This window comes from Equus asinus, chromosome 20 (assembly GCF_041296235.1).
Source record: "Equus asinus isolate D_3611 breed Donkey chromosome 20, EquAss-T2T_v2, whole genome shotgun sequence".
Classification (NCBI taxonomy): domain Eukaryota; kingdom Metazoa; phylum Chordata; class Mammalia; order Perissodactyla; family Equidae; genus Equus; species Equus asinus.
Window position 1 is genome coordinate 24849340 of NC_091809.1, and position 18204 is coordinate 24867543.

General features: G+C 42.2%; 1 protein-coding gene across 3 annotated transcripts in view; it reads left to right on the forward strand.

Moving 5' to 3' along the window:
* Nucleotides 1-9094: 9094 nt before the first annotated feature.
* The window catches only part of LOC106835979 (zinc finger protein 709-like), a 33068-nt gene continuing 23958 nt past the window's right edge, over nucleotides 9095-18204 (forward strand). The window contains exon 1 of one of the 3 annotated variants that reach the window (XM_014848607.3): nucleotides 9095-9239. In XM_014848607.3, coding sequence (XP_014704093.3) covers nucleotides 9237-9239 — 3 coding nt within the window. In that variant the 5' untranslated portion in view covers nucleotides 9095-9236. The remainder of the gene's footprint in view (nucleotides 9240-18204) is intronic. The other 2 variants (XM_070492128.1, XM_070492127.1) reach the window with 2 other exon arrangements.

Sequence of the window (18204 nt, forward strand, 5' to 3'; positions counted from 1 at the left end):
TGTGACTTTACACAGGCAGTCAGGAGGGGGCTCGGATTCATCACCAGGCTGCCCGACTCAGACCAAGCTTTGCCACTGAGCTCCCTTCACCTCTTATTATGAAATTAGGAGTAATGGTTCATTAACTAGGACAGACCCTCTCTGAGAATCAGAAACATCTTTGTTCTTCCCCAGTAGCATTATTAAAATCCCCACTATGGAATAGATTGCCTTTGCTTTTTCTTGAAATCTGCAGTGTGTCTCAGTATTTCTAGTCTTTTTTGGGGGCTAAAATCTCATGGTCACTGTAAGGTATAATGACTGCTGGGCCAGCCTCGTACTCATAGAAGACGTTTGGGAGCAGGGCATGAAGAGGAGCTCATGTATGTGACTCCGCTCATTCAAAGGAGGAACCAATCTAAACAACAATCAAAGATGTTTTTTTCACTCCAAATGTTTATCATTGCTTTCATCTATAATCTCATGTCAGAAAACACAATGATCAACCTGATGAATAAGATGGAAGAAGTACTATTGTTATTGGAAATAATAGCATTGTTTATTTGACAAGCTAAAGAGAAAATAACTGGAAAATTACTGGAAATGATAAGGGGTCAATTTTCTGAATATTGTTTAAATGCATACATTATACATAACAACACATTTTATTGAATTAAAATCACATGTCCTGCAAAATATATAATAAATTTGGAGGTTTAGGCCTAATGCCATGTGTGAGATCGATATGCACACAAATTTCACACATGTGCTCATAGAATCACATGTGTGATTCCCGATGAGATGACAGAGGCATCAATGCCACAGATATATAATTAACTTTGGTGCTTAGAAGACTCCTGAATCAAAGATGCAGGTCTCGCTACACACAGCCACATTTTTAAAGACATTTCCCCTAAATTTGCATCAGGATCTTTGTTTCTGCCTCTTAATACAGTAATTCTAAAGCATATCTCTGAAAATAGGTCCAAAGGGTATTCAGGAAATGATTTCAAATAAAGAATGATGAAGAACAGGAGCTGGCCCCGTGGCCGAGTGGTTAAGTTCGCGCGCTTCGCTGCAGGCAGCCTGGTGTTTCGTTGGTTCGAATCCTGGGCGCAGACATGGCACTGCTCATCAAACCACGCTGAGGCGGCATCCCACATGCCACAACTAGAAGGACCCACAGCTAAGAATATACAACTACGTACCGGGGGGCTTTGGGGAGAAAAAGGAAAAAAAAAATGATGAACAAGTTTCACTAGATGCACCAATTAGAAAAATTAATGAGTTGTGATAATTTAATGGTCTGTTGCTACCATAAGAACTGACCAGCTGTTTGTCATAGGGGTGATTTTGCCTCTTGGGGAACATTTGGCAACATCTGGAGGCATTTCTGGCTGTCCCAACTGTGGGATGTGAGGACCACTGCTACAGATATCTAAGGATCCTCTGATGCCCAAAGTAGTCACCTCGGCAAAGATTATTATCGTGTCAAAAATGTCAGTAGTGTCAATGTTGAGAAACCATGGACTAGTCAGATAAATGCTTGGTGGTCTATAAACAGACACAAGGATGGAACAAAATAGATGCTGAGTTGTGGCAATCTATAAGTCTCCTATCTACTACATCCAGAAAAGTTCCATATGGAGCAAAGAGTTAAATATTTTAAAAGATAAAATGAAAATACTGAAAGCAAACATCAGAAAGTATTTCTGCACACTTAGGCAGTCGAAGTTATGACATTCTAAGAAAAATGTAAAGAAAACTTAAATAAATTTGATAAACTAGAAAATGTAAAGATATCATTGATAATAAGAAAAGATATAGACACACTGCCTGGGAAAACATTTTCAAGAATAATATAGAGAAAAAGATAATATCAATAGTTTAAATAGCTCTCAGTAATCAAAAACAAAATATGAATGTTCCAATAACAATGTTCAAAGTCCATGCACAAGTCTTACAAAAATTATAAATTATCAATGTTTAACAAAATTATGAAAATAGACTAGCTCATTGGGCCCAAGATGCGTAATGAAAACAGACGTACTTATTAGTGTGCAAAATACATATGTTGCTTTCCTAACACTTTTAGTGAGGCATATTCTGGTGCAAAAGGCCAAGTGGGTGCTTCTTGATCTGTTCCCCAAAAAAGACTGTAACCCAGAAGTAACACCTTATCCATGGAGGAACTGGAGAGGTGAGTTCATTCATCAAAACCTGAAATATATGGGGGTATTTTTTTTTATCACCTTCTTCTTTAATTTGCGTGTTTGTTTGTTAAAAACTATGGAGAGTGAATTTAGAATATCGTGAACTTAAATAGGTTGGGGTGTCTATTATAGTTGCTTTCCAAATGTGGAATCATTACTGGGGCATATGAACAAGGCGTGTGGTGTCTGGTGTGCAACTTCTTACACATCAGAACACATATTCTTCTCAGCCACACATGGGCATTTCTCTAGGCTAGATCATATCCTCACCATAAAAAACCCCTCACAAATTTAAAATGCTAGGAATTTTAAAATTTAAAATATAAAGTAAGATGTCTGACCACAATGGAATAAAATTAGAAATGACTATCTTGGGGCCGGTTCCATGGCCGAGTGGTTGACTTTGTGTGCTCCGCTGTGGTGGCCCAGGGTTTCTCCAGTTCGAATCCTGGGCGCGGACATGGCACTGCTCATCAAGCCACGCTGAGGCATCGTCCCACATGCCACAACTAGAAGGACCCACAACTCAAAATACACAACTAGGTACAGGGGGCTTTGGGGAGAAAGCAGAAAAATAAAGTATTTAAAAAAAAAAACGTGGGGCCAGCCTGGTGGCGCAGCAGTTAAGTTCCCAAGTTCCGATTCTTGGTGGCCTGGGGTTTGCCGGCTCAGATCCCAGGTGCAGACATGGCACCACTTGGCAAAAGCCATGCTGTGGTAGGCGTCCCATGTGTAAAGTAGGGGAATATGGGCACGGATGTTAGCTCAGGGCCAGTCTTCCTCAGCAAAAAGAGGAGGATTGGCAGCAGATGTTAGCTCAGGGCTAATCTTCCTCAAAAAAAAAAAAAAGAAAGAAAGAAAAGAAATTACTGTCTTGGGAAACTTTGGGCAAATTCACATTTGAGGAAATTAAACAAGACACTCTGAAATAACCAATAGGTGAAAGAAATCATTAAGGAAATTAGAAAACATTGTTCATGAATGAAAACGAGGACCCCATATACCAAAGTTTATGGGCTACATCAAAAACACTATATGGATAAAAATTATACCCATAAATGCATAAACTAACAAAGAAATCAATCAATAACTCAATCAATAACTTAACCTTTTACCTAACACATTCAAAACGATGAGAAACAAAACCAAAAGTAAGGAGAAAAGGAAATAATAAAAAATAGAGCAGAAATTAAGAAAATAGAGAATAGAAAACCCATAAAGAAAATCAATGAAACCAAAAGTGGGTTCTATGAAAAGACCAAAAAGATTAACAATAGAGAACAAATAGACAATTTAGCTAGATTGACCTAAAGAAAGAGTCAACTCAAATTCCTAGAATCAGAATGAGAGAGGGGATATTACTACTGAGATTATAGAAATAAAAAGGATTATAAAGAAATTACATGAACAATTGCCTGCAAACAAATTAGATAACTTAGATGAAATGGACAAATTCCTAGAAATACACAAAAGTGACTCAAGAAGAAACAGAAAATCTGATTAGAATATAGGAAGTGAAGTGGTGGAATTAGTAACCAAAGCTACCCATAAGGCAAAGCCCAGGCCCAGAGGATTTCACAGCAGAATGCTCCAAAGCATACAGCTAAGGTTTAACAGTGATTCTTCACAAAATCTCCCCCAAACAGAATCAACACACTTCAAACTCATTTGTGAAGCCAGTGTTATCCTGATTCCAAAATCAGACGAAAGTATCACCAAAAAAACCCTGCAGATCTATTTCCTTTTTCAGTATGAGTCAAAAAAAACCCTCAACTAATACCATACCTAATCCAGCAACAACCTGAGTTATACACCAAGACCAGGTGGGATTAATTCCAGGGATGCAAGACTGGGTTAACCTCTCAAAACCCATTAATGTAGGACATCATGTTAATAGACTGAAAGCAAAAATGACTTGATCTTCTCAATAGACTCAGAGGAAATACTTGACAAAATTCAACATCCTTTCATGATAGAAACATTCAGCAAACCAGGATTTGAAGGAAATTTGTGGACCTGATAATGAGCAAGTATAGGACACCCGCAGCTAATATTGTATTTGAAGGTGAAAGGCCAGATATTTTTTCCCAAAAATGAGGAAGAAAACAAGGATGTCTGCTCTTGCTACTTCTATTTGACAATGTACTGGATATTTTAGCCAGAATTGTTTAGAAAGAAAAGGAAATAGGGCCGGCCCTGTGGCCAAGTGGTTAAGTTCACGCACTCCACTTCAGCAGCCCAGGGTTTCCCCAGCTGGGATCCTGGGCGCAGACATGACACCGCTCATCAGGCCATGTTGAAGCTGCATCCCACGTGCCACAACCAGAAGGACCCACAACTAAAATATACAACTATGTACTGGGAGGATTTTGGGAGAAAAAAGCAGGAAAAAAAAAAAAGACTGGCAATAGTTGTTAGCTCACGGCTAATCTTCCTAAAAAAAAAAAAAAGATATATGCACCCCCATGTTCACTGCACCATTATTTACAATAGTCAAGATACGGAAATAACCTGTGTCCACCAATAAATAAATGGATAAAGAAATTGTGTTATAAATGTACAATGGAAATTATTCAGTCATAAAAAAGAATGAAATCTTGCCATCTGTGACAACGTGGATGGATCTCGATGGCATTACACTAAGTGAAATATATCAGATAAAGACAATAATTGTATGATCTCTCTTATATGTGGAACCTAAAACAAGCAAACAAAAACACCAAGCTCATGGGTACAGATAAGAAAGTGGTAGTTGCCAGAGGCACAGGGTGGGGAGGTAGAAGAAATTGGTGACGGGGGTCAAAAGGTAAAATGAAAAAAGAGGGAGCTGTATCAAAAAATGCATATTTATGATAATCACATGGTGACAGAAAAATGATTATATACTTGCAAATATATTAAATTTACAATCTATGCATCACTGCATTGGATGGTCATTAGTGAATGTACACACAGGCAAAAGGATATCAGTTACAGAGCTGCAAGCATTCTGAGGGTATGTGGAGAAACATCCTCTTCTAGCTACATGTTCCTTGAAAATAATTTCTAGTGATAATAACCATTAAACTTTTTTTTATTGCCAAAAATGTAATTTGCATTTTTGGAAATTAAAACGAATCAGGTGAGGTTGGGAGAGGGTGGGATATTCAGACATTGCAAATCTTTAATAAATGAGCAAAGACCTTGGAGTGATGCCATCTTTTTCCTTTTTCTTTATTACTCTGTAAGAAATAGAGGCAAGAAAAAATAGTGAACCCTAAAAATAAATAAATCAATAAATAAAAGGGAAAATAGCCCATGTTCATGGATCCTTAGATTTAATACTGTTGAGATGGCAATACTTCTGAGAATGATCTGGATTTTCAACACAATCCCTATCAGAATCTTACCTGACTTCTTTATAGAAATTGGCAAGCTTTTGATAAATTATAGGAATTGCAGGCAAACCAGAATCACAAACCAATCTTTTTTTAAAAATTTTTTTTAAAGTTTTCTTTTTCCTTTTTTCACCCCAAAGCCCCCCAGTACATAGTTGTGTATTTTTAGTTGTGGGTCCTTCTAGTTGTGGCATGTGGGATGCTGCCTCAGCATGGCCTGATGAGCAGTGCCATGTCTGCGCCCAGGATTTGAACTGGCGAAACCCTGGGCCACCACAGCGGAGCATAGGAACTCAACCACTCGGCCATGGGGCCGGCCACACAAACCAATCTTGAAAAAGTAAGACAAAGTAATAAGACTAACATTTCCTGATTTAAAATCTGACTACTCACACGGCAATCCAGGTAATTTGGTAATGACACAAGGACAGACACCTAGGCCAATAGGTTTAATTGAGATTCTAAATATAAACCCATTCATCTATGGTCAACTGGTTTTCAAAAATGGCACCAAGAATGAGGAAAGAATATTCTTTTCAAAAGTTAGTGCTGGACAGCTGGATAGGAACATGCAGAAGAATGAAGTTGGACCCTTACATTATACCACACACAATAATTTACTAAAATGGATCAAAGACCTAAACTAGAGGTAAGACAATAGTACTCAGAAAAAACAGAGACAAAAATGGCACCTTGGATTTGGCAAAGAATTATGAGTTATAATACCAAAAGTAAAAACACTAAAAACATAGATAATTTGAACTTCATCAAAATTAATCACTTTTTTGCTTCAAAGGACACCATCAGGAAAGTGAAAACAGCCATGGGAACCCTTGTGCACTTCTGGTGGGAATGCAAACCATGATGCCACTGTGGAAAACAGTATGGCACTTTTTTCAAATATTACAGCAAGTGTTACCATATGATCCAGCAATTCCACTTCTGAGTAGATACCCAGAAGAAGTCAAAACATGGACTCAAACAGGTATATGCACACCTGTGTTCATAAGAGCATTATTCATAGTAGCCAAAAAGTGGAAGCAACCCAAGCGTTCATCAACAGATAGATGGATCAACAAAATGTGGTATATACATAGAATAGAATATTATTCAGCTTTAAAAGAAATTCTGACACATTTTACAACATGGGTGAAACTTGTGGACATCATTCTAAGTGAAACAAAGCAGTGAAAATATGGACAAAAATTGTATGATTCCACTGATAGGAAGTTCATAGAGTAGTCATGTTCATAGAGATATCAGCACAGTGGTTGTCAGGACCTGAGGCTCAGGGACAAGTGGGAAGTGTTGTTTAATACTCAGAAAGGAGCAGTTTTTCAAGATGAAAAGCATTGGTGATTGGTTTCACAATGTCAGTGTACTTCGCAGTACTGAACTATACACTTAAATATGGATAAGATGGAACTTTGATGGAGTAAATATAGAAGGTAATCAAAAGGTACACACTTTGTGTTATCAAATAAATAAGCCATGGGGATGTAATGTACAGCATAGTGACTATAGTTGATAATACTGAATTGTATATTTAACATTTGCAAAGAGAGTAGATTTTAAAAGTTCTCAACACAAGAAAAAAAATTATAACTCTGTGTAGTGATGTCTGGGTTGACTGGACTTATTGTGGTAGACCTGAAATAAATATAAGATCACTTGTCAATTATATCTCAATTTAAAAAAAATGAAGTATTGATACATGCTACAACATGGAATTCTCTAAAAAAATTATACTGAATGAATGAAGTCAACACAAACACCACACATTATTCAATTTCACTCATATGAAAGTCAACAAACGTGGAAATTTATAGACACAGAAAATAGATTAGTGCTCATCTAGGGCTGTTGCTCAGAGGAGCTAGGTGGGAAGACAGGGCAGTGAGAGGTTAAGGGTATAGAGGTTTCTTTTTAGGTGATGGAAATATTCTGAAATTGACTGCAGTGATGATTGCACGGTATCTGTGAATATACTGAAGACAGTGAGTTGTAGACATTAAAGGGCTATGTTGTATGTGTACTGTTTCTCACAAAAACCCACAACTGTTCAAATAAGTGCATAAATGCATTAAGAGTTTTGCAATGCAAAAGAGTTTTGTGTTCCAGTCTGTTAAACATATGAATATTCCAGATACATCCCACATTTACAAAGTCTTTTCTTGTTTCTTTGTTCTATCAGTCCAAATAGGAATTGAATTACCTTGGGGATATTATAGACTTTTACATTTCAAACTTCTCTCAGGATACATTCAAAAAATGACCTAAAAGAAATTTCCCTCCAGTGTAAGATGTACACCTGAGAATTGAATGAACACATCTCACACCATGTAGTTAGACTGAGAAGAGAACTTGAGCCCAGCTAGGGCTGTGGGTTCCAACTTCCCATCAGAGCTAAGGGCTTGGGAGGCTGTAGGATTTTTTAAAGATTGATATCAGTGGAGGTGGGGAAGCACTGGGAAAAAGATCAAAGATCAAAGTGGAGACAGACTAATCTTCATGATGAGGATTATTTTAGGCTGGTTACTGTTAAAAACTGCAGATGAGAAGGAGGCTCTGAGGAGTGGAATTTGCTTGCCCTTTGATGAGAGATATTTGCATTTGTGAAGGAAGTCTCCATCTGTGGGGGGTGTCTCCCCCTCTGCATCAGGAGAAAGGGGGAATGACCTTATCTCTAGAAACTCTTAATGGGGATGGCAAGGACTTAAGTCTAGTTTATTGTGCTTGTCTGGTAACCTCATGTAGCTGACTCCCCCCACCACCAACATCCTCCTTTGTCTTTAGCTGAAGATAACATTTAAGGTGGTGGCTTCTGTCATTTACTTAATCTGGTTTGATTCTTATCTAAAAGTTATAGGACCACCCAATAACCAGACTCCACCTGCACCGAGACCATTTTAATGACTTTTATTTACATATTCTTTCCTTTGTCTTGTAAAGAGATAACTCACATACCTATGCCTTAAATTTAGCCCTACTCTCAACCCATGTTTGCTGCAGCAGCAGCAGCAGCTGTGACTGCCCATGGGTCCTGTTCCCATGTCTGCAGCATCAGCAGCAGCAGTTCTGACTGCCCATGGGTCCTGTCCCCATGCCAGCAGCAGCAGTTCTGACTGCCCATGGTCCTGTCCCCATGCCAGCAGCAGCAGCTCTGACTGCCCATGGGTCCTGTCCCCATGCTATTCCATACTATTCTCTAAATAAAAGATCACTACTGCCAGACCTTGAGAGTCCAGGAAATCTTTCTTTCGACTCTTTGGCTCACGGACCCTGCATCAATTACATACCGGGAGGTGATTTTAAATGTGCTTGCAAAGAAGGGTCACAGATCCCTGAGTGGCCAAGCAGCATTGCATTTCAGCGGAACCGTCCCTAAAGAGGACCACTTCCAGCTGTGTGTTGGCTCCCACGCAATCTCCATCCTGCTGTCACCGTGGACCGAGGGGCCTTTTGAACTGTCCAATCAGGGTCGTCGCTGGGGCAGGTGGGCGGGGCGACGCACCGCAACCACTTGCGACTTTCTGTCGCTTCACAGTCCTTCCGGTGACGGGTCACATGCACTCAGAGGGTCCACGGTGCTCTGCGGCTGAGTCTGTCGCGCTGTGACCTATACGGAATCATAGTACGGACACCGGGGAACCCACAAGCCTCAGCAATGGTGAGAGTTCAGCCCCGGAGGAGGAAGGGCTGCTCGGAAGCGGCGGGGCGGGCCCGGCCTCCCGCGGTCCCCTCCGGGCTCTGCGGCCCCGAGTTCGCGGTGGCGCCGCTCGGCCCTCAGGCCCCTCCGGCCGCAGCGTGGGGGCCGGCAGCCGGGCCCCGGGCGTCCTGTGGTCCCTGCGCGCGGCGACTTGGGCCGGAGCGTCTCTAGGCCGCTGTGCGTCCGCAGCCCCGCGTGTCCCAGACGGTGCGGGGCCCGCGGGAGGGTCCGCAGGGCAGTCGGGCCTCGGTCTCCGGGGTCCGTGCGCGGAGGGGCTGCGGTCTGTGGGTCCCCAGGGCCTCCTTTCTCCCCAGGGGCACCTGTTTTCCTCTCAATTTTCCGTACTTTTGAGGAGCAGAGTCTCAAATCCCTGACCCTGTCCACCAGCTCTTCCAGGACCGACAATAAAGCCCTAAATTTCCAAATCCCTCCTCACGTTCCCAAACGCCAGCTTCCGGTCTCTGATCACAGCATCATTATCAGCTACAAACAGACCCGATATTTTGTTTATCATTTTCCCACAGTCAATGGGCGGCCCTTTTGAATGGGTTTCTTCCTTGTTTGTGTATGTTTTACATGAGAAAAAAGTAGCGAATCCACCTGGAAGCGCGTTGTGTGAACTCCTTCGGCCTCTCCTCCCAGGCTGGGTCCTGGGCAGGGACCTTCAATCCTCTGTCCTTTGGTTGGAGGTTCCTCTGGGCAAACTTTTCCATGTGATCTGTCCAGTCAGCACGGCCCCTCCCTGGGTTTGTTACCGTTAAAAGATACATTCTTTTTTTTTTAGTCAGGTTTTCAGGGAAAAGAAATTTATTTAATCAATACAGCTTGAAACACAATATAAAATTTTTCCAAAGAGGAAAGAAAGGGGTGAAGTTCAGAAAAAACATGCCAGTAGTTCCTTGCATGATTTAAAAATTGTGATTTTTTTTTTCTTCCCGAGCATGTTACTAATATTCTGAGGTCTGTTCTTTTATTTTGGGTGAGTTCCCATGGATTTCCAGGGCTGAAACTGGCAGACTTGAAGTGCTCAAGTATGAGTAATATTTTATAAAACCATTTCTTTTCATGGAAATAATTAACATTATTTTCCTGGATTTCAGTACATTCCTGTAGGAGCTAGCAACATGTGATACAGTTTTTTTCCTTGATTTCCACGTAAAGACTGGTTTGAGTGTTTTAGTAGAACTGTTCAAACATGGGATTTGCATCATTTAAGGCATCATTGGTCGTCTAGAAAATCTCCAATGGGTGTAGAGGACTGAGGGAAGTGAATCTAAACTAAGGCCCCCTTGAGCCTGCAGAGGGAAGGCCTTGAAGCCCAGCTGTTCTTCCTGGGGAGCCTCACCCTGCAGGTGTCCTACTGCTCACACCCCCATGGAAGGAGCCTTGATCCTGAGAGGAGCTGCAGAGCCCTGGACAGCTGGGGGTGCACGTGCTCATGGGGTGGGGAGTGATGCCCTTTCTGAGGTGGTAACTGATTTCCTTGGACCTACTTCTAGATTTGGAGTTTTGCATCCACAGTGTAGGTGCACTCAGATAGTAATTTGTTTACATTGAGCAAGCCTGTGAATGTCAGGAGCTTTGTGTGCTGGATTAAGGTCTGTCAATTAGGGACCTCATTTGGGTCAGCACCTTAAACTGAATCCAGCTGAGTTTCCTCACTGTGAGAATGGAGCCTGAGAGAGGGAGCATGTGCACTGTTCCCTGGGGAGAGGAGGGTGTGTGGGGCTCCCAGAGCTCCTTCCTGTGGCTGCTCAGGTGCCCTCCCCTCCTTCTCCAGGGACTGACCCCCTCCAGGGCTCTGTCTCCACCAGGAGAGGCAGGAACACCGGACCTTCTGACTGTGGCTTTCCTTCTGTCCTGTGGGAAGCAGGCTGCTCATCTGAGCTGATTCCAGTGTTTGTGTTTCTTCCCTTGGATTCCTTTATCGATGGACTAGTGCAGCCCTTTGGCTCCAGTTTCCCTTAACACTTGGGCCCTGAGATTGTAAGTTGATGGAGAGATGGGATGTGAGGAAAGCAAAAAAATTGTGGCACCAAATACAAATTTTGTTCCTTTTAGGCAAGAGAACCTAAGATGTTTGATAAATGTATTAACTTTTTCAGCACATTTTCCTTTTTTAGATCAGTTTTTTCTATGTGCCTGTCTCTAGAGAACATAGAAATTTAAAAGGCTAAAGCGATTGAACTTCTATTTTGATTGATGTGAGAAAACTTCTGAAAGCTTATGTAAATCTTTGAAAATCCAATACATTTAACAGGTTAAACCCAAACCCTTATAGCATTAAAATATACTCCTTATTCGTGAAAATACCCCCATGTGACTTATAGGGGAGGGACAAACTAGGCTGCCACTTGTTCTTTTAGTTAGAAAGAGATTTGAAAATTTTCATTTTGTGGTTGTCACTTTTGTAACTGTTAGTGTTTAAAGGAATTAAATCCTAGAATAGTTTCCTATGTGCAAAAGTTAAATAGAAGTGTTAAATAATGAAATATATATCAGATTCTCTCTTTTTAAAAAATAAATCTGTAAGAAAGCAAAGTCTAAATTAAGACCCATGGCCAACATATCCTGGTCCCCTCCAGTGCTGTTACTCAAGTCACCCCCCAAATACACAGTTTTGATTAATTTTTCAGCTTCCTGTTAGTGTTTCTTTATATAAAAACAAGCAATTGCAAATTCATATAGTTTTACCCATGTTTGTCCTTGTAGCGAGCAGTCAGACTCCACATGTTGGGTGACTGCTCACAGCTTAAGCCTCACCCACCCTCTTCCCCTTGTGCCCCCACCTGGACAAGCTGAGGAGAAGCCTGGGTGCTCTCTCCTCTAGAGCAGGCAGGAGATTCCCACCACCCCAGCCCCTGCCTGTGTGCAGAGCTCTTGCCCCGGCCCCACCCCCAGGCCCAGTGAAGCCCCAGGCCAGGCTCCATTCCTTGCTTTCTGAGCCCTGTCAGAGCTGCTTGAGAGGCCAGCCCTGCCCTCCCCTCAGACCTCTGTTATGTGAGTCCTAAGTCTTGTCCTACCCTGTGTGTGTGTGTGCCACCCTGGCATCAGTCCGAACAAAGGAACCACCCCTCTGCAGGTGACCGTAACAGTTGGCGCCCTGAGCAGCATGTCCAGACGTGACCCCACCCGTGGGTCTGTCTTCTCTTGCTCTCCTTCTCTGCTGCCTAGTGGTGGCATGAGCTGCGGGCTGCTGCTTGCTGGGGGAGCTCGTGCTGTGAGCTGTGCTGCCCCGTGTTGCATTGTTGACTCTCAAAGCCTCAGTTCTAGGTTCAGCTGAGCAGAGTTGGCAATTTCAAGAATTTATAGGCATTTGGGAACTGAAGTATGGGATTGGGGTGTCTTTAAAGTGGTCCTGTTTCAATGTGTTTGCTGGGATTTATCCAGTTAGAGTGAAGCTGTGACAGCGGCTGAGTTCGCTCCAAGATGCCCCAGAGATGGGGGTGGCACAGGGGGACTATACCCTGTTCAAGAGGAGGATCCATCAGTGGTCACACCTGAAACAGCTGTCATTTAAAAAGACAAAAAGAAGAGAGGGGAAGGGCAGCCGTAGATGGCAGGCTGAATCCACACCCTAATGCCCGAGGGCTCACCTGGACCCTTAAGTACCTCTGTTGCTGCTGCTGCCCCTGCCTCTACTATGACAAAGAACCTGTCCCTTGGGGTTATAGGGATGTGGGGACCTGGAATTGGCCACCCCAAGATATGTCTCTTTGGCATCAGGATTATTTGAGGCTGATTGCTTTTGATAAACTGGGACAGGGAAGGAGGCTCTGAGGAATGGAACTTGCCCTTCCTTAGGACACCTTTACATTTGTAAGGTAAATCTCTATCTGTAAAAGGTGCCTCCCTCTCTGTACCAGGAAGAAGAAAGGAGATGACCTTCTCTCTAGAAACTCTTAATCAATACCAAAGGCAAGGACTTAAATCTGCATTTTATTGTGCTAGTCTGGTAACCTCCTTTAACTGACTTCCCTCCCCCTCCCAACTTTGGCATTTAAGGATTAAGCATCTTTCTTTAGGCTAGGAACTGATTGCTGAGCTCACCTGTGACCGCCCAGCTCCAGACAATCGACTTGCCTCTGGCTACGCCCACCAAGACAGCAGACCACTGCCTGCTGTGTCCATCAAGCGCTGTGCCGACAGGGCAATCTTGTGACTGTTGTGGGAGGGACATTTCAATCACATGTGAAACACCCTGTTTGGGGGTATATAACCACTATGTGTACCCCACTTCTTCGGTGCCCTTTCTTCCTTCGGGAAGAAAGGCCCCGGGCCATGGCTCCTCATAAAGCTTTGTTTAATTTTCTCTTGCTATTCTGTCTCATGTGAATTTAATTCGTTCTCCGGCCAGACGAACCCACATTTGGGAAGAGGAAATGTCCTCATCCCCTACAGGGGACAACACCCATGGCACCGCTGTGACACAGCAAAGGGATTAGTTGAAATCTGACTTAAGTCCAGAGATCTTAAACTCACTACAACATCCAGTAGTCATGGGGGAGGCTCCTAAACTTGATGACACTGTTTAGAGGTTCTTGGGAAGAAAAAATATATAAATACTAGGGTAGATAGGATGCCCTTTCCCCCAAAGTATATCCAATGACAAAAAAAACCCAAAAAAACTACAAAAAAAGGGAAGGACAAGAGGGAGGGAGCAAAAGAGAAAACTGTTGAAAGGTCTACAGTTTGAACTAATTTGAAATCCAAAATATACTAAGAGAATTTACAGAATAAAACAGATGAAGGTGCACTGCTTGGCGTTTGGGCCTCTACAACATTGCTTCTGAATTAACTTTGCTCTCTGATGTGATGCGCAATTTCAGAAACTTTGAAGCAGTTAATCGACCGAGGTGTCAAATTACAGTTATACCTGGGATCCTGGTAAATTTAAGGAGGGTGCCCCTGATGATCTTTGGGGCCTTAAGGAATATAGTATTGAGGACAATTGTTTCTCCTTAACATGACTTCACTTCTCAGAACATAGAGTGCTGGGCTCTTAACAAGACATTCAATGGAAGGTTCTCTCTTCCGAGCCTCGCGGTGCAGACCTCATAGAGCAGCATAATGGCCTATTGAAATAAGTTCAGATTAGTTGAATGAAAGATAGTCTGTTTCTGTCCTCAGTCAGTCATCAGGGGTGAATATTAATGTGTTTGTCTTTATCTTTTATTCCTAGTTGACTTGTTTTTAGGATCAGTTTTAGGTTTACAGAAAACTTGATCATAAATTACAGAGATTTCCCACATAACCCCTCTGCCTCCACACAGTTTGCCCTATGTTTTATATCTCGTATCACTGTGGTGCATTTGTTACATTTGATGAGCCAATTTGACACATGAAAGTTCATAGTTTACATTAGTGTTGACTCTGTCTTATACAATCTCTGGGGTTTCGCTAGTGGAAAATGACATGTCTCTGTCATTTCTGCATCATATGGAACACTTGCACTGTCCTAAAAATCTCCTGTGCTCCCCTATTCATTCTTCCCTCCCTCCCACCCCAAATCCCTGGTAACCAGTGATCTTTCAGTGTCTTATATTTGATCTTTTCCAGAATGTCACATGCTTGGAATCATACAGTGTGGAGCCTTGTCCTGTTGGCTTCTTTCATTAGCAGTATGATTTTAAAATTTCTCCATGTCTTTCTTACTTGATAACCTCATTTGTGTTCATCACTGAAGAATGTTTTATCCTATGGATGTACCCATGATTGTTTATCCATTCATCTATTGAAATTATCCTGGTTACATCTAGGTCTTGACAGTTAGGCATAAGCTCCTATAAACATTCCCACATAGGGATTTTTGTGAGCATCAGTTTTCAACTCATTTGGGTCACTTCAAAGAACCTGATAGCTGTATCATATGGGAAGAGTAGACTGTGTTTCAGAAACTGCCTTTCTTCAAAAGTAGGTACACCATTTTCCATTCCCACCAGCAAGGCCTGAGGGTTCCTGGTGCTGTCCATCTTCATCGTCGTTCATTGTTCTCAGTGTTTTTAATTCCAGCCATTGTAATAAGTGTGTGAACATATCTCATTCTACTTTTATTTGTAATTTCCTAGTGACGTTTGATTTTGGACCTGTTTTTGTGTGCTTATTTACCATGTGTAAATCGTTGTTGAAGTGTGTGTTCAGATGTTTTGCTCATTTATAGCTGGGCTGTCTGTCTTCTTTTTGTTGAGTTTTAGGAGTTCTTCGCATGTTTGGGCACCAGTCCTTTGTCAGATAACTGACTTTCAAAGATTATCTGCCAGTTTGTGACATGTTTTTATTCGCCCAACACTGTGTTTTGCTGATCAGAAGATTTTCATTTTAATGAAGTCAAACAGATTGTTTTCTGTCTTGGATCTTGCTTTTGCTGTTGTATGTAAAAATTAATCACCAAACCCATAGTCACCTAGATTTCCTCCTATGTTGTCTGTTAGGAGTCTGGTGGTTTTACATTTTATACTAATATCTATGATTCATTTTCAGTTAATTTTTCTGAAAAATGTAAAGTAAGTGTCTAGATTCCTTTTTTGGGCATGTTGGTGGCCAGTTTTTCTGGAATCATTTGAGGAAAACACTGTGTTTTCCCCCTGAATTGCCCTTGGTCCTTTGTCAAAGATGATTTCAACTCATCTTTGTATGTGTGGATTCATAAGAAGCAATAGACTTTTCTATAGTAATACATTTTTCTTTCAGTCTTCCTCTACTCTCTGCTTAGTTCAAGGGGTTTTCTTTGTTATTGGAGATCCTCTGAGATTTTCTCTATAGACAATCTTGTGCCCCAGGACAGTTTTATTTCCTGCTTCCCAATCTATGTACATTTTATTTCCTTTTTGTGTCTAATTTCATTAACTAAGAATTCCAATACAAGGTTGATGAGGATGAGTAAGAAGGGACAAACTTGCCTTCTTTTTGATGTTGCTGGAAAGCGTGTAGTTCTTTCAGTGTAGTCCACTACTATTAAACAAGAGCCCAGTTGATGTAGAGGGAGGTGTGGGCAGAGGGCGAGCATCCTCCAGTCCAGCAGTTGGGTCTCAGTCTTTCAGTGAGCCTGTGTCCCTGGGCTTGACCTTCTGTGATATAGTAAGAAAGATATTTGTTCTTTGTCCTTAGTTCCTAGCAAAATCCTCTTGAAGTCCTTGGAATTGCTTGAATGAAAAGAGTGACACAGTGTTTTTTGTTTTAATGAAGCAACTCTTGGCCAGCTACCAGATGGCTTCAGGATGGGGATTGGACACTAGAAACAGCACGCCTTGAGTAGAGGTTTGGGAATTTCAGCCCCAGCTCCCAGCCTCTGTGTAGAGTAGAGGGGCTGGAAAGTGACTTGACCCATGGCCAATGGCCAATGATTTAATAAATTGTGCCCGTGTAATGAAACTTCAATCAGACCCCTTAAAGATAGCATTCAGAGGGGCCAGCTCCGTGGCTGAGTGCTTAAGTTCGCGTGCTCTGCTGCGGCGGCCCAAGGCTCGGATCCTGGGCGCGGACATAGCACCGCTCGTCAGGCCACGTTGAGGCGGCATCCCACATCCCACAACTAGAAGGACCTGCAACTAAGATATACAACTATGTATCGGGGAGGGGGGGGGGTTGGGAAATAAAGCAGAAAAAAAAAATAGAATTCACAGAGATTTTTTTTTTTTCCCCAACATTTTTACTTTTCCTTTTTCTCCCCAAAGCCCCCCCAGTACCTAGTTGTATATTTTTAGTTGTGGATCCTTCTAGTTGTGGCATGTGGGAGTCCACTTCAGCATGGCTTGGTGAGCGGTGCCCTGTCTACGCCCAGGATCTGAACCAGGGAAATCCTGGGCTGCAGAAGCTGAGTGCGCAAACTTAACCACTTGGCCACGGAGCTGGCCCCTTCTGAGAGAGTCTGCATTGGTGAACACATGCAGGTGCTGGGAGGGTGGAGTGTCCAGAGAGGATGTGGAATCTCTGCAGCCCCCTCCACCTCCACTCCCCTCACACATACCACGATGCTGCTTTGCCCTATGCATCTCTGCCTTTTGTCTGTTCCTGAGTTGTATCATTTATAGTAAACCAATAACAGTAATTAAAGCTGTTTGCTGTGGTCTCACTATTGTTTCAGTAAATTACCAAATGTTATTAGATGTTCAGGGAATCTGTGGATCTGTAGATGCCTGAGTGGAAACGTTGGCAGCCTGGGCGCCCCATCTGTGGTTGGCATCTAAAGAAGGGGCAGTTTGTGGGACTGAGCTCTTAACCTGTGGAGTCTGATGTGAATTCTGGGTAGTTAGTGTTAGAATTGAATCAAACTGTTGGATACTTCTTCAGTGATAGTTGGAAAAGTGACATTGGAACAGACATGAAATATCTGATGTCAGGAGGGGGAGAAAACCCCATCATCTTCACAGTTGTCCCCCCTTTGAGAGAAGAAAAGGCTAGAAGAGACTCAAGTTGGCTGTTTCCCTTGCCCCGGTCCCTTGTTGCTTGTTCGCTTGTTTCCATTTAGCTTTTCGAAACTCGCAGTCATTTATGCTCTTATTAAGTAGATTGGTTTTAGGGCATGCTTTATCAGAATAGAACCTTTTGGGTATATTTTCAAATGGCTACTTTTTTGTGTGTCTCTCTCTAATTGTGGAGACAGTGGTTTACCCTGTGACCTCAATTCTCTGATGGAAGAGTTGTCGATTTCAAGTTTCTTGGCTTTTTTTTTCTGAAGACTGGAGTTGAGCTTGAAGCTCCCTACATGACAGGCCAGGACCAGAAGTCTCTGACTGCTTTTTTCTCAGTTTCACTCAGAAAAAATTGACATACACGACTGTATAAATTTAAGCTGTACAACATGATGGTTTGATTTACACATATTGTGAAATACTTATCACAGTAGGTCAGCTAACATCCATCTTCTCATATAGACGCAATAAAAAGAAAAGAATAACCTCTTGTGATGAGCATTCCTTCCTCCCAT